This window comes from Amphibalanus amphitrite, unplaced genomic scaffold, assembly GCF_019059575.1.
Source record: "Amphibalanus amphitrite isolate SeventyFive unplaced genomic scaffold, NRLGWU_Aamphi_draft 000876F_arrow, whole genome shotgun sequence".
NCBI classification, from domain to species: Eukaryota; Metazoa; Arthropoda; class Thecostraca; order Balanomorpha; family Balanidae; genus Amphibalanus; species Amphibalanus amphitrite.
This window is the reverse complement of record NW_024882370.1, coordinates 53814-79347: the sequence shown is the minus strand read 5'-3', so window position 1 is coordinate 79347 and position 25534 is coordinate 53814. Positions and strand designations below refer to the sequence as shown.

The following is a 25534-nucleotide window of genomic DNA, read 5'->3' as shown; positions in this document are numbered from 1 at the left end:
CCCCAAGGCCCATGCGTCGTACGCACTTGGCGGACGTAGGAATTTCGGTAAATCATACGCGGCCCGATAGAACTGTTATAGCGCTCCACACCCTGGTTCGGGCTGCTTTGGATTCGTAGTTACACGAATCGAGTTTCAATATTAAACAAAAAATGGCGCCAAAAGAAAAGGTATGTTATGCAATGTGAATGACATCATAATTAGACTTAGGGCAACGCTTTGACAGTATTAGACCATTCTGCCCAAAGCAAAAGTCCCTTTGATTTTCGTGGTAATTCATGTTCAGCGCGCTTAACCTGATCTCCTAAAAGCATGGTTTCGACAACCAAAGTGTGCTATCTAGAATCACGTAATAGTGGCGCAAAAGCACTTACCTATACATAGGGGCGTGATGCGAATTCGAAGCACATTTGTTCTCGAACAAGGAACATGAATTCGCACAAATAGTTATTGTTTATCATTTCACACGTTTTGGAGAGCGATAATCCCTATCACAAAGGATGTTTCATGCTTGTAGTTACACTTATTACTTTATTACACTAAGTGAACGTTTCCTGCTTCCCCTGACGTTTCCTTTGACAAAGTGATGACTGATGCGTCAATAACGCGACAAAAACAGCACTATTATTTGGTACCTTGTCCTGATGACTGCCTCGTCAATTCAAACATTGTAACCCAGGTGTAAGCACAGTGGTTTAGGAACTCTCAGATGCGAAACAAGGGCTTATATCGACTGATATATATTTCACAGTCGGGTTTGGTCATGTCGGATCACTTCAGACACCACCACATGTCTGACGACGAGAGGCGACAGACGAAGCAGGAGAATATAAATATACATATACACACATATGGGGCACGGTTCAGCCCCGCACTCGTAACAACCAATCTAACGTAGTTATATGCGCCGAATGGCATGCCCTCGTCTCCTCGAGAAAAAGCTGTGACGAACTAGCCATGGTCATGACAATCATGTCTATAGTTGATACACGATGTGCGAGAGATCATCACAGATATGTACAAAATAAGTGTGATAACCTAAATCAACCACCGACACTAAACTCATCACAAGGATGTCAAGCGAATAAATATAGGGCAAATTATTTGGCCACTGATTAGACGACTTTGATTTATTAACAGCTAGTTGATAATGGATTAGCTGCAGGTACAAATCAGGATGATCACTCTACTCTAAGCGCACACTTAGATCCACAAACCTCCGGCATTATGTGCAGGAGCTTCCTATGCACAATAATAAGCCAATCACCCACAACTTATCTTCACCTGTCGTAGTTAGTGTCGACATCTCCTTCTATCCCAGCTCGTCGTGTACGTGTGTTAGCATCACAATCAGCCAGACCCACTCGAATATACCGCATCGACCGGCACACCAGACACCTTCCCCTGTTACCAGCCCCAGTCCGTGGACACCTCCTCATCTGGAGCCGTGCGTGTGCCGGGTCCACAGTTTCTTCACCATGTTCTGCTGACACTTGGGCGCCATCTGGGAGCAGGGGTCGGGCAGGCCCTGTGTGCGGGCCGCCTCGCCCACGGCGGCCGCCTCGTAGAAGCGCGCTCGGTCCATGTCGCCCTCTCGGCGGCGCCGCTCCATCCTGTGTGGACAGGGGGGGGGGGGGTGTCAGTGGACCCAGGGTCAGCTGGAGGGGGCGGCGGCACTGGTGGTGACTTACTGATACACTCCATCAGGACTGTGATCCGGTATTGATGAAGGGAAGACGCTACCCGACTGGAGCAAGCGTTCACATGTTCAAAACATTCAACATGCATAGCTGCTGATACTTGAGCCATGTGCATAACAGTCACTGAACGGCATTCAACATTGCCAACATTGGCGATTCGCATATCATAAGAGCAGTGCTTTTGAGCGACGCTTTTCCGCTGGCGGGAACCTTCATTCATGCGATATTTAGAAATGAAATGGCATATCATATAGGCAATCAAAGCGATCCTGTTCGGAGGACACTGTTCAGTATTCGTCGACGGGCCAGCGCAGTCACTGACTGCAGGACAACAGACATATGGTGGCACGAATCAGGTGAAAGTGAGGCCGAAACTCCATGAAATTCCGACGAGCCAGACGACTGTTGCTATGTTTCCGGCCGGGGATTTCGCTAAGAGGCTTGACGATCAGCACTGGGAGAAAGTGGATCTGCGGCCGACGCAGCGCGATCTGCATGCCTGTCTGGTCTGCGGGCGCCTGCATAGTTGAGCAGTGGCCTGCAGAGGGCACGGTCAGACCTGGTACCGGTACTGGGCGGGGCTGTACCCGGCCACCTGGCCACCCGGCGCGGGGGACCGCCTGGTACCGGTACTGGGGGGGAAGGAGGGTGCACCTCCCGGCCCGGGGGACCGCCTGGTACCGGTACTGGGCGGGGGCCGCGCCACCCAGCCCCGGCCCGGTCGGTCGGCTAGTCGTCTGATTAGGGCGCGGCGGTCCCGGCGGACTGATCCCCGGCGCGGCGGTCGGAACTCACCCGAAGACGTGCAGGATGAGTTTCTCCTCCAGGGTGCGCTCCTCGGGACTGAGCCGGCTGCTGTAGTACTCGCACTCGCACACAAGCCGCCGGAAGCAGCCGTACGTGTCGAAATGAGTGGCTATCTGGGGACGCACGGCGGGGGGGGTCAGACGGGGCGCGCAGTGACGGCCCAGCGGACACCCAGCGGGGGTTGTTGGGGGCCGCCGCTCAGCGTTAACTTTATGAGAGATAGGTCAGGGAGAAGGGATTTACTGTATGCCTGGCCTATTCAAATACATTAGCCAGAGGGGTGTGGTAATAGCTGGTGTAAGCAAATTGACCACGGTCAAAAATGCATTACCAGAATGCACTTAAGCCAACATTTTGGGATGGTCTCGTTCCTAAGTCGGCTAAGAGCTTCGGTCCAGAAAATAAATTCATCGTTGGCATACAGTAAAATACATACCAAACTCGGCCGGTGATAAATTTTCAAGACCTCAGTCCTTACTGATTTTTGAACTCGGCCTTCGGCCTCGTTCAAAAATCCAGTAAGGACCTCGGTCTTGAAAATTTATTTACACCGGCCTCGTTCAGTATTATATAAAACCAGCGACAGGCACGCATTACTGCACTGGTCAATGGTCATTCGGACAATATGTCTTCAAATCGCTCCTTACATTCAATAACACTACTATTGTGTGAGGTTTTACATTCTAAACGGTGCACATTCTTGGAAACGAGGCTGTCAAGCGGTTAACAGTTACACTACAGCTTACATGCATGCAACAATATAGCATGCGGAAGCTACGGGCCTTCTGGGCCCTGTTTCACCGGTGATAGCAGCACGCCACTATCAAATTGCGCGAGCTGACGTAATGTGATGACGTCATACTGCTGACGTAAGGGATAATTCTGGCGCACGATTGCCGCAATATTGTTTTACGTCATCAACTAAATGTTCGAAGTTTACGTCCAAATTTTCCTTAAAACCAACTTGTTTGAAATACATCATATTAAAAAAATATATAATAAAAATAAATATACTATCATGACTGCATAAACTCTTACTTTTAAAGGCTCATACGTCACTTAATGCCGCGGCCAAGGTCGCGGCAATCGTGCGCCGGAACTGCCCATCACGTCAACAGTATGGCGTCACGACATGACGTCAGCTCGCGAAACGTGATAGCAGCTTGCTGCTATCACCGGTGAAACAGGGCCCCGGTTTGCTGAGCTGACCAGTTTGTGACGTCATACAACATTCAATTTCCCATTGTATGCGCGGAATCATGCGCACGTTTGATGGTAAGTCACGCACATAGACGAGCGCCCTTCCTGAAATAACGGCACTTACATACAAGAAAGACGTTCGACGCTTGGAATATCCGTGGCCCGTATGAAATCACGCAAAGACTGTCCTTTAATTCGGGAGACATGTAAGGCCTTATTATCTATCGTTCATCATTACCTGTTTTAGCTAAATTGTTATCATTTTTTCATATGCAGGACATGCCTATCGGTAAGCATGACATGCTGCATGTAGTCGTGCTACCGATGAAATCGCTAGCGGATTGTTCCAGCATATAAGATATATCAGCTCCGTGCGTCATATCGCCCTCACGACTAAAGGAATGAGCGATATGCTATAAGGTAGTGGGTGACCATATGAGTCTAAATAATCGGTCACAAAATTCAGTACCTAAAAGGCGACTCAAATGGCCATTTTGAAAAGCGATGCGTGATCTTTTTCTCTGCGATTCAAAATCGAAAAAAAGTACTACTTCGACCACTTATGATTAAAACACCCGTTAATTATGTTCATATTTTTTTTGCCGTCTTGTCCCTATCTAAATCTCTGTCGATCGCTTCCGTTGAGCTCAGGCAGATGAATAGATTTTAGCGCAGTGATACCACGAATTTTCTTTCCCATGACAGTATACGCCCATGCAGTCACACAAAAGTGACTTACCTTGACGAGCAGCTCGGTGTTTTTCATGTAGTTGTGCGCCTTCTCTTCCTCAGTGATGTTTTCGTCGACGTCGATCTGCTGGGCGGTGGCGTTGACCAGCGCCGGCGGCGGGGCCACCCGTTCCGGGAGCGGGCTGCTGCCCTCGGCAGAGACCGCGTCGGCCGGCCCCGGCGGGCTGAGCGCCGGGCTCGGGTCGGTACGGCGGCCCGCCGGCTGGCCGCGGTACGGCCCGGCGCCGGGCCGGCCGCGGTAGTAGGAGCTCGGCGCGTAGTAGGAACTCGGCGGGCCGTGGGGGTTTCTGCGGTAGGGACTCGGCGGTCCGTGGGGGTTTCCGTAGTACGCGCTGCCGCCGCGGCGGGGGCCGCCGGCGGTGTAGGGCGGATAGGCGGGGGCGGGTCGGAAGGAGCTACCTCCGCGGTACGTGTCGCTCCTCTGGCGGGTGGGGTACTGGTCCGTGTCGCTCCTCTGGCGGGTGTGGTGCTGGTCCAGCCGGCTGTGGTGGAAGCGCCGCAGGTCGGAGGAAGGTTCGGAGTAGGGCCGGTTCCACGTCCAGTCCCAGTAGTACGGCCTGCCGACACACCGATATACCTACAGTGAGAGTCGTCACACCCACAGAATCCTAACACACGGGCAGAGCGGGGGGATCACAGACATACACAGGGACAGAGCGATAGTTAGTCGTCATATCACAGACATAACACACGAAAAGGGCGGGAGATAGGCGTCAGATCGCAGATAGCATAACACAGGGACAGAGCGGGATGGGGGAGGGTTACAGACATAACACACAGACAGAGCGATAGTCATATCGTGGATATGACACACAGACAGGGCGGGAGATAGGCGTCATATCGCTGACACAATCATCTAGCAGTGCGTGCAAAAGTCACATTGTGAGGTTTGTGACGAATGTGACGCTTCGTTACAGAAGCAGAGCAGTATCTGCAGAGCGGGTGGGTGACTCGGTCACATATAAGTTGTGCCGCTCTAGGACAGCAATGTCTCAAATCGGCCCTCGAAGCCGAGTGCGCGGCCAATAATGACAAAGGGAGAACAGCCGAATGTGCGAGGCTCGTGTGTGGCGCACATCCCCCTCAGGACTCTCTAAGACTTTGAATAATGCAGCGCAACACAAACATTCATTACTCAGTCGCCGGAAATAAATTGGTGCGTACCTAGGACAGCAGCAGCAGCAGCAGCAGCAGTAAAAACTAATAGGCAGTCTAGCGGAGCGCACATTGCAAACCTAAGGCCAACGGTCACATTAAAGGCAGCGGCGATGCAGAGGCACGGTTCCTGCGACCGCCACATAGACTAACAGCTTGGAAAAGCGACAATAAATGAGCAATTTTCACAGATAATCTGAAATTTCACATTTGAACTCAGTTAGCTGTGTGAATATACGCCAGTCAAGTGTTCCCTGACCGCCAGTTGATATTGTGTGCGACGTACGTAGGCGTGCTTATCTATGAGGAAATATTTGTGACTGGTTTGATTGACTAAACGTAGTAGATGTCTTGTCCTGAGCGGCGAGTCCCCCTCTCCCACTAACCTGGACGCCAGGCCGTCCCCTCCCACTGACCTGGGCTGCCAGGTGGTCCCCTCCCACTGACTGGGCTGCCGGGTGGTGACCTCCCACTGACCTGGGTTGCCAGGTCGTCCCCTCCCACTGACCTGGGTTGCCAGGTCGCCCCCCACTGACCTGGGTTGCCAGGCCGTCCCCCCCCACTGACCTGGGTTGCCAGGTGGCTCTCCGTCTCCCAATTGGTGGCCGGTCACGGCGCCGGGAGGGCGCCGATCCGAAGAAGAAGCCGTCGGACGCCGGCGCCAGGAACGCCGTCATCACTAGGAGTGACGTCCACTGCATGGCCGTCGGAAGTTTTGTCGCTGTTCTGTCACGGGGATCCTTGAAGCTTGAATCTGGAATGAAATGAAATAATTTGTTATTATGCAAATACAGACGTCGATAAGACATCTATGCTGCAGCCTGATGTGATTTTTTTTTTGGGAGAGCTATTTCACAGATCTCTATTTAAATGGGTTAGTAATAAAACCTAACATCAAGAACGGCTCAGCCTTCTGACTGACGAGTGAAAAAAGTCTATTAGTCTATTTCTTTCCAAGCCGTGTCAAATCAGTAAATAGCTGTTGTTTCCGATCAGGTTTTCGCACCACATTGCGCTGTTTTCACCGGCCCTGACTGTTTGGTAGTGTGGTATATAATGGACGGCTTTATCATGTAACTTTCGCGGTGGTTCTCTCCAACTGACCGAGGTGTTCCGTGTGCTACCATTTAACTTGATTATTAGTCGCAAAGAAACATCTACCTGTACCACATATGCAGGTGTTTTCGAGCGTGTAACACAAAAAATTTAACCCGCGCCCTGCTGGGGGGGGGGGGGGTGTTTGAACACCCCCCCTTGTGGTTTTTCGCGAATATCTCAAAAACGGCGGAGCGGAGCGCCGCCGTTTTTGGTACACCTTATCATGCATCAATTCTACACATGTTGTGAAAATTTCAGACCAAGGTCATTCAAGGTCAGGTCACCAGGTCACTTGAAGTGACCTCACCTCATAAAAAGTTTCAATGTCTGTCATAGCTACACCGAGTGACCGATCGCTTTGAAACTTTCAGCGATTGCTAAGAGCAATAGCATGTACAAAATGTATATCTCAGAATTTTGATATCGATGACCTAAGGTCAGGTCAATTTTGCGACCTCCCCATTATAAGTCAATGGGAGAAAATTGAAATGCGTCTCTTTTGGACGAAAGACATTAAAACACTCCCAAACACTGAATTACAAGTGGTTTAGACACACTGAACATGAAAATGGTGTCCGTGACCCCTGTTTATGCCCTGAGGTCATCTTAGGTCACGAATGGTATCTAACAGTTTTTCGCAAATAACTTTTGATAGAGGCATGCTAGAGCGATGAAAACACCATAGATGTGTTCAGCTCGACGATACGGATCGACTGATATGCAACATGACCCTTTCCGGTCAGGTCATGACCTTGACCTGAGGTCAAATTTTCAAGTTGACCTTTCAAGGTCAAGTTATAGTTCATTCGATGCGTCTTGACGAGCGGAACACGATGCCGGTAAAAGTAAGCTCGTACAAGGCTTGGGTCAAAAGTTATTGCAGAAAAACTGTTTCCGAAAAAATCAGCTATTTTTGCAGTTTTTGCCCCCTGCAGGCAAAACCGTTGACGTTAGGTCAAATCTGAGAGAAATACTCAGAAAGGCGTTAATAGGGCTATCGAATGCGCTTTTCCGCGGCGCTGTAGCTCTATTGGTTCCCGAGTTATGCGTTGGCTTCTTGGAAATTTTCGACATTCGACCTGGAAATCGGCGAAATTTTGCCTTCAATGACCTCTGGTGACCTGACCTTTGACCTGACCAAAAAATTGACCGAAGTGATTTCGTCATTATTTTTGACGCTCTTTTGAACGCCGCCTTCCGCGTATCCCTACGTGGCCCAGGAGCCGAGTTAGAAGGGGGGGGGTGTTCAAACACCCCCCCCCCCCAGCAGGGCGTGGAAATCCAGGACCCCCAGCCGGGCGCGGGTTAAGTGATAAAAATAGGAAGTGAGAGCATCTGTCCTTGGAAAATTGGCGGACGATGGGACACTCCAGCCATTTAGCTCTGATAATCTGTTTGCTACTGACATTGAAAGAAATAGTTGACATGATTTGGCCTTGATTTTCCCACCGCATAACACAAACAACGCGACCAAAAACAAAGACATAAGCCGAATAGCCTAGAACTTGTCTTAGATAGAAGGGTCTCCTGGAATCGGGGTTGGCATTACGGATGTAACAGTACGAAAAATACGAGTAGACTGAGGTTGGCTGTAGAGAGTGTCATTCTGCACACGTTGACGCCAACAGAAGGGCAACTACAAATGGACGATGTCGCAAAAACATTAGCACCGTGTCAGTGATTATATAATACCGTTCCCTTCCTTCCGAGCACCATTCTTCAATGATCAAGACAATATTCATATTTCAAATATAATACCAAAAACGTTGTCCCTTCCAACTGCCGAATCTTCATTTTCTTGATTTGGTAAGACAGCTAAGACTAACATACCTAGGTCAAGAAACACTGATGGAGCTTAACAATTGCTCATGTATGGTTCAGAAGTAAGATTTCATATTGCATCTCAAATCACTGATCTGGCTTCCAAAGAGCTTTCAATGTCCAAATGGCCAAGGTGTTCACGAAAATGCCAGCCTATTCGATAAAGTCATGGCCATCCATTGTTCCATAATCGTCAGTGTCACACTTAAACACACTGCAGAGGTGATGTCAATGTCACCGTGAAAGCAAAAGAGCGGCTGCAAGTTCCAGTTCATTATGTTTTGACCTATAGCAACTAGCAGATCACGCAACATGCCTACATAATTGTCATTCCGTTTCCTTCGACATGACTTTCCCCGAGGCTTATGCTAACAATCGCCATGACACATAAGCGGTGAGATTTGCTGTCACAATACACTGCTCAGTTATGGGACCTTATAGGGTAACGAACGAGAAGGGTGTAGGACATATTCTACCCCATTACTATATTCATTATCCTGCGTTATTGATAAAATCCGCCGTAATTACGACGCCACGGAGGGTCAGATGAAGTCGTCCAGGTTTGCTGAATCCGGCGCGTCGCGACCAGCGGAGCGTGCAGTTCTCTGAGCCGCGACACCGGAACGCGGCGGTCACCGGTCAGAGGGGGCCGGCCGACCGGTCCGGCAGCGTATACTGATCGCGGCCGGGGACCCGTCGCCGGGTCAGTCGGGAGCAGCCGGCACGACGCCACACACCTGAACTGTCTCACCAGCGCGGCGGCGCGCACAGAATCCCGCAGTAACTACTATAGTCCAGCTGCTCTTACGTTGCAATGAATGTACCTACAATGTTTTGCATTATTACCACTCGTGTGATTTTCCTTGTGATGAAGCACTATCTGAGATGATAGTGCAATATTCAGTTGCCGATGCTGTCTTAGCTATAAGCGCTGTATCAAACCAGGCATTAGTGTCCGCAAATGGTAAGACACAGCTCCGGAACTCCAGACATTCTAGAGGACCATGGAACTCCAGCGCTGCTATACTGTGAATGTGATGAAATGTACCGCTCCTGGTCTCCGGCCACGCACTCGGTAGCTGGAATCCGCAAACCCGTCCATTTCCGGGGCGCCAGTGCCGGGCGCGGATGAGCCACCACCGGTGGATCGGGTCGGGTCGGGTCGGGTCGGCGGATCAGCGAGGAGCCGGCAAAACAGGTTACCACCGTGAGTGAAACTGGCTGACCGCCGCTGACCGAGTGACGGACGGCGGAGGTGCGGGGACAGGGACGCCGCCGCCGGCGACCCACTTCGGAGGCCGGCCGGTCCGCGGCACACTCAGCGGCCAGTCCAGCGGCAGGGGGGGGGGAGGGCGACACATGTGTCACCGCCGGGACGTCCGGGTGGTTTACTGAGATGCCGTTTGTTATCGGCTCTCCGCTGGCGCCGTACGTTTGGCTCGGTGTTATCGGTAACAACACTCGCTGCTCCGATTCGTGTCGAGCTATCCGTATCGGAGTTGACTGATCACGCTCAGTGGTATGTGTGAGTGAAAGGGCTGGAAGAGGATTAAGATCGGCTCCAGAAGCAGCGGGAATGAGGATGTAGGATAGGAGAGAAAGGGCAAAAGATAATAGATGGGACGGAACAGCAAGATACGGAGTGGAAGAAGAAATGTGGGGGACCGAAAATGTAAAAATAGATACATATACGGGATGTAGTATCTCGAGACTCATATGTAAAGCGGGAAACCTAGAGAGGGAAATGGGGAACAGAGTATGTGGGAACGCTGACGAAGGAAAATAAAGGCTGAGAGACATGACTGAGCGCGAGGCCCGCGTGTCTACGGGGACCGCTGCAACCCGGACCGGCGAGCGGCCCAGTCAGGCCGACCGGTGATGTCAGCAGGCAAGGGACAATGGCCCCAAACAGCGGCGGATGGAGGCTGCAGCTGGCCCTGCACGCACACTGCACCTCAGTGAGGAGCCGCACAAGGAACAGGAAATTCCGGAAAACAGAGGTGAAAAGAAGGTCAGATAAGTGAACGGTTACGTCAATATCACGTGTCTGTTATTCATTTTACCTAGCCTTGGTCGAGGAGCCTAAACATGTACAATATGGGAAGACATGAACAGTAGGGGAAGCCGGGGGAAGCCCGGGCGCGGGGGAAGCCCGGCCACCCCGTTTCCGGCTAAATTATTCACAATAAAATGCTCAACTGTTTGTCCTTTCAGCGTGGCAGCTAAGGTAACGCCAGCAAAGAAGTTAAGGCTGACAAAAATTGCATATTGTTAAAGTTATAGCGCAAAAATGATATTTTAAGGGTTTTTAGCTAAAAAGTGAGATATGTTGCACTGTTAATGTTATACCATACAGTACTAATATTTATACGAATGTTATGTAAGGACCGTTTAAGTGTTTGTAGTGAGGGGTGACGAGGCAGGCTGGCTTAAAACCCGCGAGTTGCTGGGGGGGGGGGCGTTAAACGCCCCCACTTTTTTCGCCGGGCCATAGCATAAAAACGGCGCGCCGCAGGCGCGCCAAATTTTGGGTACCTGTAGGGAATTGATTGAAGTTTATTGTGACAAAGTTTCAAAAAAATCGGTCGGAAAATTTTTGAGATATCGAGGTTTTAGTGACGTCATGATTTCTGAGTTTTCGACCAAAAACGGCATATGTTCAAAAAATTATATAAAATCACAGAATAGACATACAGACATGCCGTAAACGCCATTAGACTGCCAATACCATGATCAATCAAATGGCTATCTTCGATTTTTGATTATCGTTCCGCATTTTCCAAAATCTTGAACTGAATCTTGGCAATTTTTCGTGACTACTTCACGACCATGATACATGAATTTCTTAAATTGAACTTTTTGAGTCAAACACGTACACATATGATAAAATGAATGTCACCATCGTGTTCTACGCCCCAAATTACCTATAAAACATGCGTCACAGGCTGCGAATATCAGTTTTGATTTTCGGGGATATGTGCCTACCCGGTTGACCTGACCTTGACCCTGACCTATGCTTGACTGACCCCTATATGGAGCTGACACTCTTGTAGGCCTTATAAGATGGATTGTGCACCGTTTTGACAGAGTTTATGGCGAGAGGCGCCCATTGCGAAGTCCTGAAGTCCATGCTACTGAAAGCCCGATTTCAGGTGTTTGACCTGACCTTGACCCGACCTGTGACCTCAAAATTCAACTTTAAACTACTCATCTGAAGCGTCTCGTCGCGCTCTTTCGTTTGCCGCCTCGTGCGTTTCGCTGCGCCTATTGGTTCTCGAGTTATCGGCTGGGGGCGTTTAACGCCCCCCCCCAGCAAACGGTGGGTGGCGAAATACCCCAGCAACTGCCGGGTTAAGTATGACACTTTTTCGAATATCGCTGTTCTAAAATAAAAATTAGCACATTGGGGTAACCCGGGCGAGTGGCCAAGCTTACCCCCAACCGAGAGCAATGCCACTAAACCACTGTTTTCCATGAGATAATAGGTACTGAGCAGGTTTGGTTTACACCTAGATCAAAGATAAATTTCGAAAATAAACATGTTATCATAGACAAAGCCAGTCATGTCACTTAAGGTCAACTAGGGTCAAACTACGTTTTTGCAGATAACGCGACAGACAATGAAGCTAGAGCTTCAAAAATGGTGTCGTTGTGTTCATCTTCATCAGCCGAGTCGAATGATATGCAATATGATGCATTAAGGTAAAAAGAAAAATAAATCTATATTATGATTTATAAGTTGTCCGTGCGTGCCTGCGACTGTCATGCCTTATGTGTCTTAATGCGCCTGAAAGGCGCCGCGTATCGACGTGAAATTTTGTGGGCACAATCTGTGGGTTGATGTGACCGCTGTATTAAATTTGGGGGTGATCGGGCCAGGGGTGCGCCGTCAGCACGCGCTCGCGTGCGCCATAGGGTTAACACGGGAAACGGTCAAAACCGACATCGGACGAAATCGGGCCGACACTGCTTGCTCCCCGCGCTAATAACTCTGCAACATGGGGCCGCAGCGAGATGAGGTGGCCACCACTGGATAGAGGAGAGATGGGCCTAGCGTATTGACATGGTTTCATAGTATAGCACGCGCCACGTGCAAGACAGCACCCACGGTTGTGAAAAAATGACCGATTTCGTGCATTGTGACGGGAAAATCGATGCCGCTGGAAAACGGCTTGATGGAATGAAATCGGTGTTGTATCACTTTGCAGACAAATGTATGTGTAATCAGAGAATAGCAAACAAAAACTGATGATCCGTACCATTTCCTTAATAATGAAAAATTAATTTGAAAATTTGATTCGCGCGGAGCGCGACGTCCTTTACAAGATCAAAACGTATTGAAAACGTTGATCAATCGCTACGAAACCTACATATTCGGAAAGAGCATTCTTTTTTGACCAATATCCAACCAAAATATTATCGAAAAGTCAATAAACTTTTGTGAAAATGACTCAAACATACGACCGTGTTTTGTTAACGTTACGGGTATTTTCCGACAAAATCCGATCGATGGCTTCGGCAGGCAGGCCATTCAACTTTTGACCATAGCTGGGGCATTCCACGATAGATCGTACCACTTTTTTCCAATTTGACACCTTCATCTCTCGGATTTTAACGATAATTGGTCTAAGGGGTAATCAGGGGCTCTGAATCCTCCTGTAACAATTTCAGGCTTATCAGATGAGTGGTTTTTGAGTTATAGTGTATAACATGTTTTGGATCTTGCGTTGCAGCCCCAAGTTTGGCGGGCTGTAACTCTAAGACGGATAATCCAAATGCCAAATGCTATACGGCATTGAACTTGCATTGAAACAAAGAATAATATGCATTTTTAAAATTTTGAAATTTATATTATTTTTGATATATAACACCTCGAGTTTCCTTTCATTTGCATTTTTATGCCTTTGGGACCAAATTTTTTAGAATTTTTATTTACTTAAAAACATTTTTGGATCATTTTTAAGTAGTATGCAAAAAATTAGGAAGGTGTTCTTTCTATAAATGTACTTATTTTGCGTCACCGTAATGGTCTCGAATTGTGATTTCGGAAGATAGCCTACAAATGGTGTGGTAAAGCTGCCTAGTGACATCACTGGTTACTGAAAGTTCAATTGAAGTCATTTTTGCCTCACTTTTGCATTGTTGACCTTGCGTGACGTCATTCGTACGTCACTAGGGTCATAAGAGTTTTTCGTCAATAACTCTCGATCAAATTGAGCTAGAGAGACGGGAAAGCTACCAATGGACTCGGGAAGACGTTGTGAATCGAATGATGTGCAATATGATCTCATTCACCCACCTTCGTGGCCTGACCGGACTGTTAACCATCTCTGTGGCGGCGCTGTTTGTCCAGCGCCGCGCTGGCTGGCTTTGCCGCGGACTAGGGGCGGTCACGTGATGCCCGGCGGCTGGCTGCCGGCTGGGCCGCCCGGTCGGGGAGCGGAGCCAAATGCACGGCAGTGTGCTGACCCGATGTCAGCGACTTAAGCTGACCTCACCAGAACAAACAGTATACCATTCGAGGCGCCGGAGCTAGGCAAACACAAAGATGCTAAAATCGCGGCTCTGCGACCATTTGTTGCGAAGTTATCTATCAAAAACCGGACCCGTAATTTGGGTCACTTGAAATGACCTCAGGGGTCATCAATGAACCCGAGACCTTAAAATGTGGGTATCATTCGATGCATCTTGTAACGGCGCACATGCTCGTTTTTTCCGCAAGGTTCTAGCTCCATTAGAGGCGAAACGGCGAGCTGGGGTCGTACCGAACCCCCGGAAACGCATTTTGTATACATTTAAATGAGGAACTTATAGAAAGAACACCTTTCTAATTTTTTGCATGTCGATTTTAAAGGAACTGAGGTTTATTTTGAAGAAATAAAAATGGCAAAAATTTTGTCCCAAGGGCCATTATAGACAATTAAAAAAAAATACTACGACTTTTTTCAATATGTAAAGCTTTTCTTTCCAATTTTAAAAATACTGTATTAATCTTTGATTCATCGTTAGTTCAAAGCTGTTTACCGTTTGTTGCTTGCTTAGCTCGTTTTTGAGTTATAGCTCATCAAACTCACCCTTACAATCTGAAGTTTAGAAAATATTATGCAATGTAACTCAAAAAGTTTTAATCTGAGAAGTCTGATATTTTGGCAGGTGTTTTTGGAGCCTATGATTACCCCTTGTACCAATTTTCATTCAAATCTGAGAGATGAGGGTGACGGGCCTGGTACGATCTATCGTGGAATGCCCCAGCTATCAAAGCATGGGCTGCAATGCACCGCCGGCCAAGGGGAATTCCACACACTGAAAATAAGCGCCTACCAGTAAACAGCACATTATTGTACTAGGAATAACTCAGCTACTACTGGGCCGATTGCGCTGAAACTTGGACTGTGGGTGGAGGGGGCATTAATCTGGCGGTGCATGGTCGTTTGTGACAGGTAGGGTGGATCGATTGCACGTGCGCACGTGAGGGGTCCGCTTCCACATCTCAAGAACGGCTGGGCCGATTTCGCTCAAATTTTGTACACCGTTAGGAACAATTTAGAAGGGTGGCTGGCACAAGTCATCTAGAGTCTCAGCGCGTGCGCACGTGCAGTGGGCCAGTTTGATATCTCAAGAACGGCTGGGCCGATCGCGCTCAAATTTGGTACGTTACTTTAATCGAGTATGAGAAGGGTAACTATGTGTAAGTTATTAGTAAGGTAGGGTATGGGTAGGTAAGGGTAGGGTGGGTTTGAGTTCGATAAAGGCAAACCATGAGAAAGGCTCAAACAACCCGCAACCAGCACCAGCATACCATGCCGTTCAAACAAATATCCAACTCCGACAAAAGAAGACAAATAAAAATCATAAGTTCCCATACCCAAACTAATGCCCCATCAAATGCAGGCTATCAAAACGCACAGTTATAGCGCAAAACATGCCATCTAGTTTTAAGTAATTTTGAAATACACATTTTTTGTCAATTTTGCATCACGATTTTCATCGACCTGTACTGTATATGTAGTAGACGCTAGCTAAAATACCAGTAGTGACATAAACTCTAAGATGTCCAGAGCTAATCAGTACCTTAATATTTCACTTTCCGTTAATATTTGGAAAACACATAATGGTTTCATCAACTCGTTGTAAAGCGCTGGGGAGGTGGCCGGCGTTACCCCTATGCCGGGCTTACCCCAGAAAATTCAACACTTTTTTAAAACTCGATTTTCTCAACCTTATACTTATTCCACGAAACCGAATTTTTGGGAAAACACGGCCAATGAACTTAGCTAGCTAGCAGGATATCAACATTTTATACAGCACGTATGGTATGCAATAAAAATGAAAAAGAGCTTACTATGCCGGGCTTCCCCCGGCTTCCCCTATGCGATTTTTTATGCCGATGGTCTAAATTACTAAAGAACGAATGGCATGGTCACAAGAATCGTGTTTTTATATATTCTCGCTCATTTCAATAAGTGTTGGCGAAAATGAGAATGAATTGACTGATGAAAAGTCAGTGCTATCCCGGAAAACTAGTATTCAAAGCTAAAAACAAAGCAAAGTAGGTACTCTTGAACACTATACCTTTACGTCTTGCTATCAGATAAAATGACTCGGTATGAGAGTCGCAAAGCTCTGCGCGTATTTCTAGATAATATGTTTTCCCTCCCGTCACCTCCTTTCGGTGGCAGTCCCCCTAATTAGTCACCTGGAGCCAACAGTGAGCATATAAAATGATCAGCGACGATAGGTTCCGAAATCGCACAACTTCTTTTTAACCCTATTCCTGGCGGGCTCCGCCGGGACAAGAAACTGGCGGGGGGGGGCCGATTCGGCCCCCCCTTCAGATCTCAAAAACTACACATCGCAGCGACAAACGGTAAACGGCATCGGATACGCACGGTCAAGATCTACAATTTTTACAAAGGTCATTTTCAGGTCAGGTCAAAGATGACGTCACAGGGGTCGAAAAAGTCAAAATGGCGGCGCTAGATATGGAGAGTTTTTCTCGAATAACTTTCGAATTAGTCAAGATAGGAACAAACTAAGGGCATCATCGTGATTCTCTCGTCAATCCGCATCGAATGATATATATGTTGACCTCGAAAGGTCAAGGTCAAAGGTTGACCTCAGGTCACGTGACCTCGAGGTCATCATGTATATCAATCGATGCGTCTTGACGAGCTGAACACAATGAGACCATCCACGCGTCTGTATCTTGTTCCTGTACGGAGTTATTGGCCAAAACCCTTTGGTGACCTTTGATGACGTCACATGACCTCACAGCTGCCCACAGTGGCGGATCCAAGGGGGGGGGGGTCACATGGGTCATGGCCCCCCTTGAGGCCCGGGGGCCCAAAGACCTGCCAGGGGCACCACCGGCCTATCAGGGGTATCACAGTCCTGACAGGGGCACCACAGGACTGCCAGGGGCACCACAGGCCTAGCAGGGACACCACGGGCCTGGTGCCCCTGGGCCCTGACAGGACTGTAACGCCCCTGACAAGCCTGAAGTGTCCCCGGCAGGCACGTCCCAGTAAACATGCCGACGTCGGCCCGACGTCGGCCGACGTCGGGGTGACGTCGGCAACTCGGCATCAGCATGCCGACGTCGGCCCGACGTCGGTCCAACCTCGGCACGACGTCGGCTGGATGTCGTATATGCCCGCATGTTCCGACGTCCAGCCGAGGTCCAGCCGACGTCGGGCCGACGTCGGACCGAGATCAATTACTGAGGTCCAGCCGACGTCGGGCCGACGTCGGGGCGACATCGGACCGACATCGGCCGCTGTTTTGACCGTTAAAATAATATAAAATATATGTTTCATGTTTCATAAAGAGCTTCTGTATTCAAAATATCCTCAGGAAACTCAAATCTTCCTCCACGCCGCAACCCCCTGATCCGGACTGGACGGGAAACTTTATCCCATTTGGGATTGCCCGTAAGCCGAGCTCGCCCGTAACCGGGTGCGGTGAGTGCTTGGGGGCTGTTCGGCCTATCCTTTGGTCAGGCTCAGCCCCGGCAACTCACCAGGGCCGGGCCCAGTTCATATAGAAAGGCCAGTCGGCAAGTGTCACTTTGTCAAAGTGCCACTTATCAAAGGGACACTTTGGGAAACGTTGGTGCAGGTGTGTAAGAGTGGCTATATGAACCCATTGTGGGGTCGCCCTTTCCAATAAGTGTCACGTAACAGCAATGGGACCAGGGACTCTATATGAAGTGGACCCAGGGTGCTCGCCAAGAAGATCAATGTCTCCATCCTATGATCTTTCCGGCTCTGAAATGGTCTTGCCAGACCGAAAGGGCATAACTCAACAAAACAAACCTAATTTGTTATCTGACTGCGTGGTGTAGTGGTTAGCGCACTAACCTCGCGTTCGAATGACACCGGGTTCGAATCCCTTCGGCCGGCTGATGATTTTGGCGTGTTGTCCCAGTAAACATGCCGACGTCGGCGACTGGGGGGCTCGAATCCCGCCGCCGGTTGATATTTTTGGCGCGTTGTCCCAATAAACATGCCGACGTCGGCCCCGTCGGTCCAACGACTAACGATCTCGTCAACCTCGGCAAACGATCTCGGCCCGACGTCGGCTCGACGTCGGCTAGACTTCGGCTGGACGTCGGAACATGCGGGCATATCCGACGTCCAGCCGATGTCGGGCCGACGTCGTCATGTTTACTGGGGTGGTGCCCCTGACAGGCCTGAGGCGCCCCTGCAAGGCCGGTGGTGCCCCTGGCAGGCCTGTGGTGTCCATGGCAGGCCTGTGGTGCCCTTGCTAGGCCTCTGGTGCCCCTGACAGGCTTGTAATGCCCCTGGAAGGACTGTGGTGCCCCTGGGCCCTGACAAGCCTGAGGTGCCCCTGACAGGCCAGTGGTGCCCTTGCTAGGCCTGTGGTGCCCCTGGCAGGCCTCTGGTGCCCCTGACAGGCTTGCGGTGCCCTTGGAAGGACTGTGGTGTCCCTGGGCCCTGACAAGCCTGAGGTGCCCCTGACAGGCCCGTGGTGCCCTTGTTAGGCCTGTGATGCCCCTGGCAGGCCTCTGGTGCCCTTGCTAGGCCGCTGGTGCCCCTGGCAGGCCTCTGGTGCCCTTGCTAGGCCGCTGGTACCCCTGCGCCCGGAGAGGACTGGTTCCCCTGAAAAGTCTGAAGTGCCCCTCGGCAGGCCCGTGGTGCCCCTGACAGGCCCAAGGTGCCCCTGCGAGGCCGGTGGTGCCCCTGGCAGACCTCTGGTGCCCCTGGCAGGTCTGTGGTGCCCCTGGCAGGTCTGTGGCGCCCCTGGCAGACCTGTGTTGACTGGTGCCCCTGCTAGGTCGCTGGTGCCCCTCACAGACCTGTGGTGCCCCTGGGCCTTGACAAGCCTGAGATGCCTGGCTATGACAGGCTCGTGGTGCCCCTGATCGACCAGTGGTGCCCTTGCTAGGCCTGTAGTGCCCCTGGCAGGCTTCTGGTGCCCCTGCTACCCCTGCGCCCGGAGAGGACTATGGTGCCCCTGAAAAGCCTGAAGTGCCTCTCGACAGGCCCGTGGTGCCCCTGGGCCCTGACAGGCCCAAGTTACCCCTGCGAGGTCGGTGGTGCTCCTGGCAGGCCTCTGGTGCCCCTGGCAGGTTTGTGGTGCCCCTGGCAGGCCTGTGTTGACTGGTGCCCCTGCTAGGCCGCTGGTGACCCTCACAGACCTGCGGTGCCCCTGGAAGGACTGTGGTGCCCCTGCTCCTAGGGGTGCTCATGGGCCCAACAGGCCCGTTGTGCCCCTGACAGGCCTGTCGTGTATACTTGCTAGACCTGTGGTGCCCTTGCTTCCTGGCAGGCCTGTGGTGCCCCTGGCGGGCCTGTGGCACCCCTACAAGGCCGTAGGTGCCCCTGACAGGTTTGTGGTGTCCCTGGAAGGACTTTGGTGCCCCTGACAAGCCTGAACTGTCAAGGACAGACCCTTTAGACGCCAGGGTCAAGTTCGTCGGACTGACAACGATTTGCTTACCTGATAACGTTCCTGGTAAGTACTCACTACTCAGCGTCCACAACTTATATACACATAGCACATTCATATATACTTGCTTACAATTGGTAAATGTGGCTGTGGCTAAGAGTTAAGACACTGACTAAAAATAAAAAATAAAAAGAAAAAAAAACTGAAAATGGGGGCACCACCAAAATGAAGTGGACGAAATCCGTTGAGTTTTTAATTTTGGGTATAGGTAGGGGCACCACTTCGATTCATGACCCTCCCCTTCGAGTTTTCCTGGATCCGCCCCTGGCTGCCCAACAGCAAAACAGACCACAAGGTAGTGAAGGTTGATCGTATATGAAGTCATGTATGGTATATGGGGCCATTCCGACCCGTTTTAGTGGTAAAAACAGGGAGTTGATTTTTCCCCCATTGACTTATAATGGGGAGGTCGCGAAACTGACCTGACCTTAGGTCACCGATATCAAAATTCCGAGATATACAAATTGCACATACTGGTACCCTAACTAAAGCCTGAAGAGAAGAAATTGATCGGTCAAAAACTCTAGCTCTGGCGTGATTGCAAACTTTTCTGAGGTAGGGTCACCAAACCGCCTCTGGTGACCTGACCTGAGGTCAGATCAACTCAAAATTTTCAGACATGTTGCGTAGAAGCCTTTTAGGAAAAGTCAGAAAATTTGAGCTTCCTAGCTCAACGCGTTTGGGAGAAATAACCAAAAAACCTCAGGGGGGGGGGGGGCTCCTGAGGCCCCCCCGCCAGGTATAGGGTTAACCCTCGCCCGCACATGGGGGGTGGGGTTGGTTGCCACCCCCCCCCCCAAGCAGTCTTTCTGCTCTGCACTCAACATTTTTAGAGCTAGAAGCCTTATTTTTCGATAGCTGCTCCTCTATCCTTTCTTGATGTTCACTGAAAATTTCAAGTTTCTGTGGTTTTTGGTTTCGGAGATATGACCTTGTTTTTTCAGGTCATGTCATGACCCAAATGACCAATGCTCAACATCTTGCGTTGGCTATGGGCCTTGTGAGCTTTTGACACCTTGATTTCGGCCTTTTTTGCCAATCTTACCTCCAACCTATCATGGAACATGTTGTTCGACGATGTACAGATGTCAAGGTCAGGGTCAAGTTCAACCTAGGTCATCTACAATAGGTAATTGTGTTTTAGGCAAACTAAATTCACTTTTCGTGAAGTTTTTTGACCGCATTTTTGGTAAGAGCTTCTCAGATCATGATTTCATGTAATATGGACACATAAACAATCGGTGCACACATCAGTATACACACAGACACACACAGACATACAAACACATATCATTGACCTTGACCTAACTTGACCTGAAATGACCTCAGCAGCCAAAACCTGGTCGGGTAGTGTGACAGAGAGCTTCTAGCTGGCTTGGCACCAGAAAACGGCATTGTCATCGGTATATTATAAGCAGCGCACTTGATATCCAACGGTGACCCAAAACAGCAACATTTTTTACTTTGACCTGACCTGGAAGGTCAATGACTGACCTGAGAAGGTAAAACTGGGTATCATTGGATTTGTCTCTTCCCAAAAAATCTTTTTGGTGTTTACCGCGAAGCTCTATCTCCAACAGGAACGAAATGGCGCGGGGGGGGGGGTGGCACCCCCCAAGGGCGTTCTAGGATGGGAAAATGGCATGTGCGGGCGAGGGTTAAAGAAAATACTTCGATAAAATGTAACTTTTCTTCATGAAGCGTAATTGGTTAGATTTTAGTACCTACGCGCTTAACCCTATTCCTGGCGGGCTCCGCCGGGATAAGAAACTGGCGGGGGGGGGGGGGGGGCGATTCGGCCCCCCTTCAGATCTCAAAAACTACACATCGCAGCGACAAACGGCAAACGGCGTTTGATAGGTCGTTTAAAGATCTACAACTTTAACATAAAACATTTCAGGTCAGGTCAATATTGAGGTCACCAGAGGTCATCAACGATAAAATGTTTTGGAATTAGTTACCTATATAACTTTTAAACTAAGAAACATAGAGACATAAAACCAATACATTTTTTGTTGCTCTTGCCGAGGCGATGCGAAATAAGTATGTGATGACCTTCACAGGTCAATTTGAAATTTGACCTGAGGTCAAGGTCAGGTCATTCATCAATGAGGTTGTGGGGTATGGTCATGCTGCATACCAAACGACGCGCCTTGACCAGGCGAGCAGTTTGGTACCACTTACAAGTCTTTAGCAACATCATGTCGTGATTTATTGACAGAAAAACGATTTATGACGTCACATGACCTCAGATGACCTTTGCCGGTGCCCCTGTCAATTAGCGGTACCAGGATCATCACCGATGAGATAATCTTCCATAATACTGAAAGAATTGGGTGGTTTTGACTCGTTTACACGAAGCAGGAGGCGTTTCAATATTTTCCCATAGGCTTGCAATGTAAAGGTTACGAGTCTGGCCTGACCTCAGGTCACAGATATAAAAATTCTGAGATATACAAATTGCACATACTGGTACCCGAACTAAAACCTGAAGAAAAGAAATTGATCGGTCAAAACCTCTAGCTCTGGCGTGATTGCAAACTTTTCTGAGGTGGGGTCACCAAACCGCCTCTGGTGACCTGACCTGACCTGACCTGACCCGGCACCTTTTTTTTGTCCAAATGTGCGCAATGAATGTTTAGAAAAGTCACCGAGTATGAGCTTTCAGTCTTGCGGCGTTTGGCAATGGCACAAGAAAAACCTGAAGGGGGGGGGGCTTAAAGGCCCCCCGCCAGGAATAGGGTTAAATCTTGCATTAGGTATGTAATCAGTACTGTCAGGAAGCATGAATGATTACCTATCTGATGTCAAATATTTTTACTTAAATGAGCAACTGGACCACAAGCCGGAAGCGTCATCGGAATGGCATTACAAATGCAGTTAGATAATAGGAAGCAGGTCAACACTTAGACACTAGCAAGAAATACATGCGTGACCACTTTCTATACGACACGGCTTTAATGCCTCTTGCGCTCTCGAGACCTCTGCTCGCTACAAAAGAAGACAGCTCTGTGAAGTAATAAACTGCTTACTGGGTTACCACAGAAGCTTACTACAGCTAATAGGGCGCAAAGCGGCTGCACTTTCCTGCCATCAGCGGCTCGGTTACCAGTGACGTAACTGGGAGGACCAGCGAAGAGGACGGCCTCAGTATCGTTCGTCGTGTCGTTCACCGTTAGTATCAATACAGGTAGCACTCGCTCGTAGCTTTTTTTAATTAACTAATTGTTTGATGCCTCACTTAGTCTCTCGGGCGTTGACACTGTAATCTGTAACACTTTCAGATCAAACTTGACCTGTTGGAGCTGTTACACTGTGTGCCATTGTAGTTTCCCAGTTGTTGGTGTTACTGTGCTGTGTGCTAATACAGTCTCTTGTCCCTGGTGTTACCACAGTGCTCTCCGTTGCAGTCTCCCAGCTGTTGGTGTTACTGTGCTGTGTGCTACTACAGTCTCCGGTCCCTGGTGTTACCACAATGCTCTCCGTTGCAGTCTCCCAGTTGTTGGTGTTACTGTGCTGTGTGCTAATGCAGTCTCCGGTCCCTGGTGTTACCACAATGCTCTCCGTTGCAGTCTCCCAGTTGTTGGTGTTACTGTGCTGTGCGCTAATGCAGTCTCCGGTCCCTGGTGTTACCACAATGCTCTCCGTTGCAGTCTCCCCGTTACTGGTGTTATTGTGCTGTGCGCTAATGCAGTCTCCGGTCCCTGGTGTTACCACAATGCTCTCCGTTGCAGTCTCCCAGTTGTTGGTGTTACTGTGCTGTGCGCTAATGCAGTCTCCGGTCCCTGGTGTTACCACAATGCTCTCCGTTGCAATCTCCCCATTACTGGTGTTATTGTACTGTGTGCTAATGCAGTCTCCGGTCCCTGGTGTTACCACAATGTTCTCCGTTGCAGTCTCCCCGTTACTGGTGTTATTGTGCTGTGTGCTAATGCAGTCTCCGGTCCCTGGTGTTACCACAGTGCTCTCCGTTGCAGTCTCCCAGTTGTTGGTGTTATTGTGCTGTGTGCTAATGCAGTCTCCGGTCCCTGGTGTTACCACAATGCTCTCCGTTGCAGTCTCCCCGTTACTGGTGTTATTGTGCTGTGTGCTAATACAGTCTCCGGTCCCTGGTGTTACCACAATGCTCTCCGTTGCAGTCTCCCAGTTGTTGGTGTTATTGTGCTGTGTGCTAATGCAGTCTCCGGTCCCTGGTGTTACCACAATGCTCTCCGTTGCAGTCTCCCCATTACTGGTGTTATTGTGCTGTGTGCTAATGCAGTCTCCGGTCCCTGGTGTTACCACAATCCTCTCCGTTGCAGTCTCCCAGTTGTTGGTGTTACTGTGCTGTGTGCTAATGCAGTCTCCGGTCCCTGGTGTTACCACAATGCTCTCCGTTGCAGTCTCCCAGTTGTTGGTGTTACTGTGCTGTGCGCTAATGCAGTCTCCGGTCCCTGGTGTTACCACAATGCTCTCCGTTGCAGTCTCCCAGTTGTTGGTGTTACTGTGCTGTGTGCTAATGCAGTCTCCGGTCCCTGGTGCTACCACAATGCTCTCCGTTGCAGTCTCCCAGTTGTTGGTGTTACTGTGCTGTGTGCTAATGCAGTCTCCGGTCCCTGGTGTTACCACAATGCTCTCCGTTGCAGTCTCCCAGTTGTTGGTGTTACTGTGCTGTGTGCTAATGCAGTCTCCGGTCCCTGGTGTTACCACAATGTTCTCCGTTGCAGTCTCCCCGTTACTGGTGTTATTGTGCTGTGTGCTAATGCAGTCTCCGGTCCCTGGTGTTACCACAATGCTCTCCGTTGCAGTCTCCCAGTTGTTGGTGTTACTGTGCTGTGTGCTAATGCAGTCTCCGGTCCCTGGTGTTACCACAATGCTCTCCGTTGCAGTCTCCCAGTTGTTGGTGTTACTGTGCTGTTTGCTACTGCAGTCTCCGGTCCCTGGTGTTACCACAATGCTCTCCGTTGCAGTCTCCCAGTTGTTGGTATTCCTTTGCTTGATGTGCGGCCCTCCAGGTATTAAATGGTTGGTTGCCAACATCACAATAATCGATCTACACTGATAAATACGTCTAATGGCTGTTGAAAACCACTGCCGAAATGTGTGCACGAGCCCTCTTCTTATTTGTATTGAGTCATTTTACAGGAGTCTCCGTCATTTAAAGTGATTATTACACCAAAAGCACATAGGCTAACCAACCACTCTTTTTCTGGAGGGCCGTACTATGTCAATTTTATACAGAACACTCGTTCATCCCAAACGAGCAGTTCGTCAACAAACTAAGTAACCGGGGCCGCTCCCGGGTATCGCCTCTGTGCGGCAGCTCACCGTATATGCGGGTCGGCGTGGAGGACCGCTCTCTCTCTGGGACGACTGGCAGACACACCGGTTCGTAGCACGTTCCGCGTGATACTGGCGACCGAGTGTGGCCCGCGCCGGCTCGTCGGACCCGACCGACCCGACCGGGGGGGGAGGGGGGGGGGGGGGGGCTGCACACACGCCGTCGGAGGCGGCGCCGCCGGCAGGGGCTGACGGGGGGGGGGGGATACTGACGATAACACGTACTGATGCGCTTCCCCAGCATTACCAAAGGGGTGACCTAGGGGGCAACGAGCGACAGTGAGATTACAAAGTATCAGAATAGGGATCAAGTGGGACGGTGTAAAACGTTTTAGTCCAATGAAAAATGTATAACAAGTTGTGCCTCACTGTTCTATAAAATGAGGTAGTAGCTTTTCCATTGATCTATCAATATCAATGCCGTCAGCACATATCACGGGTGTTTTAAGATTCACCAAGCGTCCTTCCGTCCTCAATGCATTTGCATGCATAACGGAATGGCAAAATGGCGAATAACGCCACAGCCCACACACGCGTTGAAACAGTAGCACCAGGGCTCGCGTTACTCGAAACGCTGTGTCCAAGTAAAGCAACTTCTCCACTAGCAGGCCACATTAGGGTTTAACGGCACTACCGCCAGACGTGTTGACATAAGGGATCGTAGACGGGAGATTCAAAACTATACACACATAACCGTCGACGTCATGGGAGCA

General features: G+C 49.7%; 1 protein-coding gene across 1 annotated transcript; it reads right to left on the bottom strand.

The window, feature by feature from the left end:
* Window positions 1–724: 724 nt before the first annotated feature.
* LOC122367529 lies at window positions 725–24882 on the bottom strand. The gene is made up of 5 exons (XM_043340713.1): window positions 24810–24882; window positions 6180–6366; window positions 4447–5014; window positions 2496–2620; window positions 725–1613 (listed from the first exon to the last, which is right to left on the bottom strand). The coding sequence occupies exons 2-5, from the start codon at window positions 6311–6313 to the stop codon at window positions 1436–1438; spliced, it is 1005 nt and encodes a 334-aa protein (XP_043196648.1). The 5' UTR covers window positions 6314–6366; window positions 24810–24882; the 3' UTR covers window positions 725–1435.
* Window positions 24883–25534: the final 652 nt, after the last annotated feature.

Bases quoted from the DNA above. Each gene is read 5' to 3' on its own strand.
- LOC122367529 (XM_043340713.1), bottom strand. From the start codon at position 6,313: ATGCAGTGGACGTCACTCCTAGTGATGACGGCGTTCCTGGCGCCGGCG. The intron at 5,015-6,179 runs GTCAGTGGGGGG...GTGTGTCGGCAG, and splicing joins AGAGCCACCTGGCAACCCAG to GCCGTACTACTGGGACTGGA. The intron at 2,621-4,446 runs GTAAGTCACTTT...GTGCGTCCCCAG, and splicing joins ACACCGAGCTGCTCGTCAAG to ATAGCCACTCATTTCGACAC.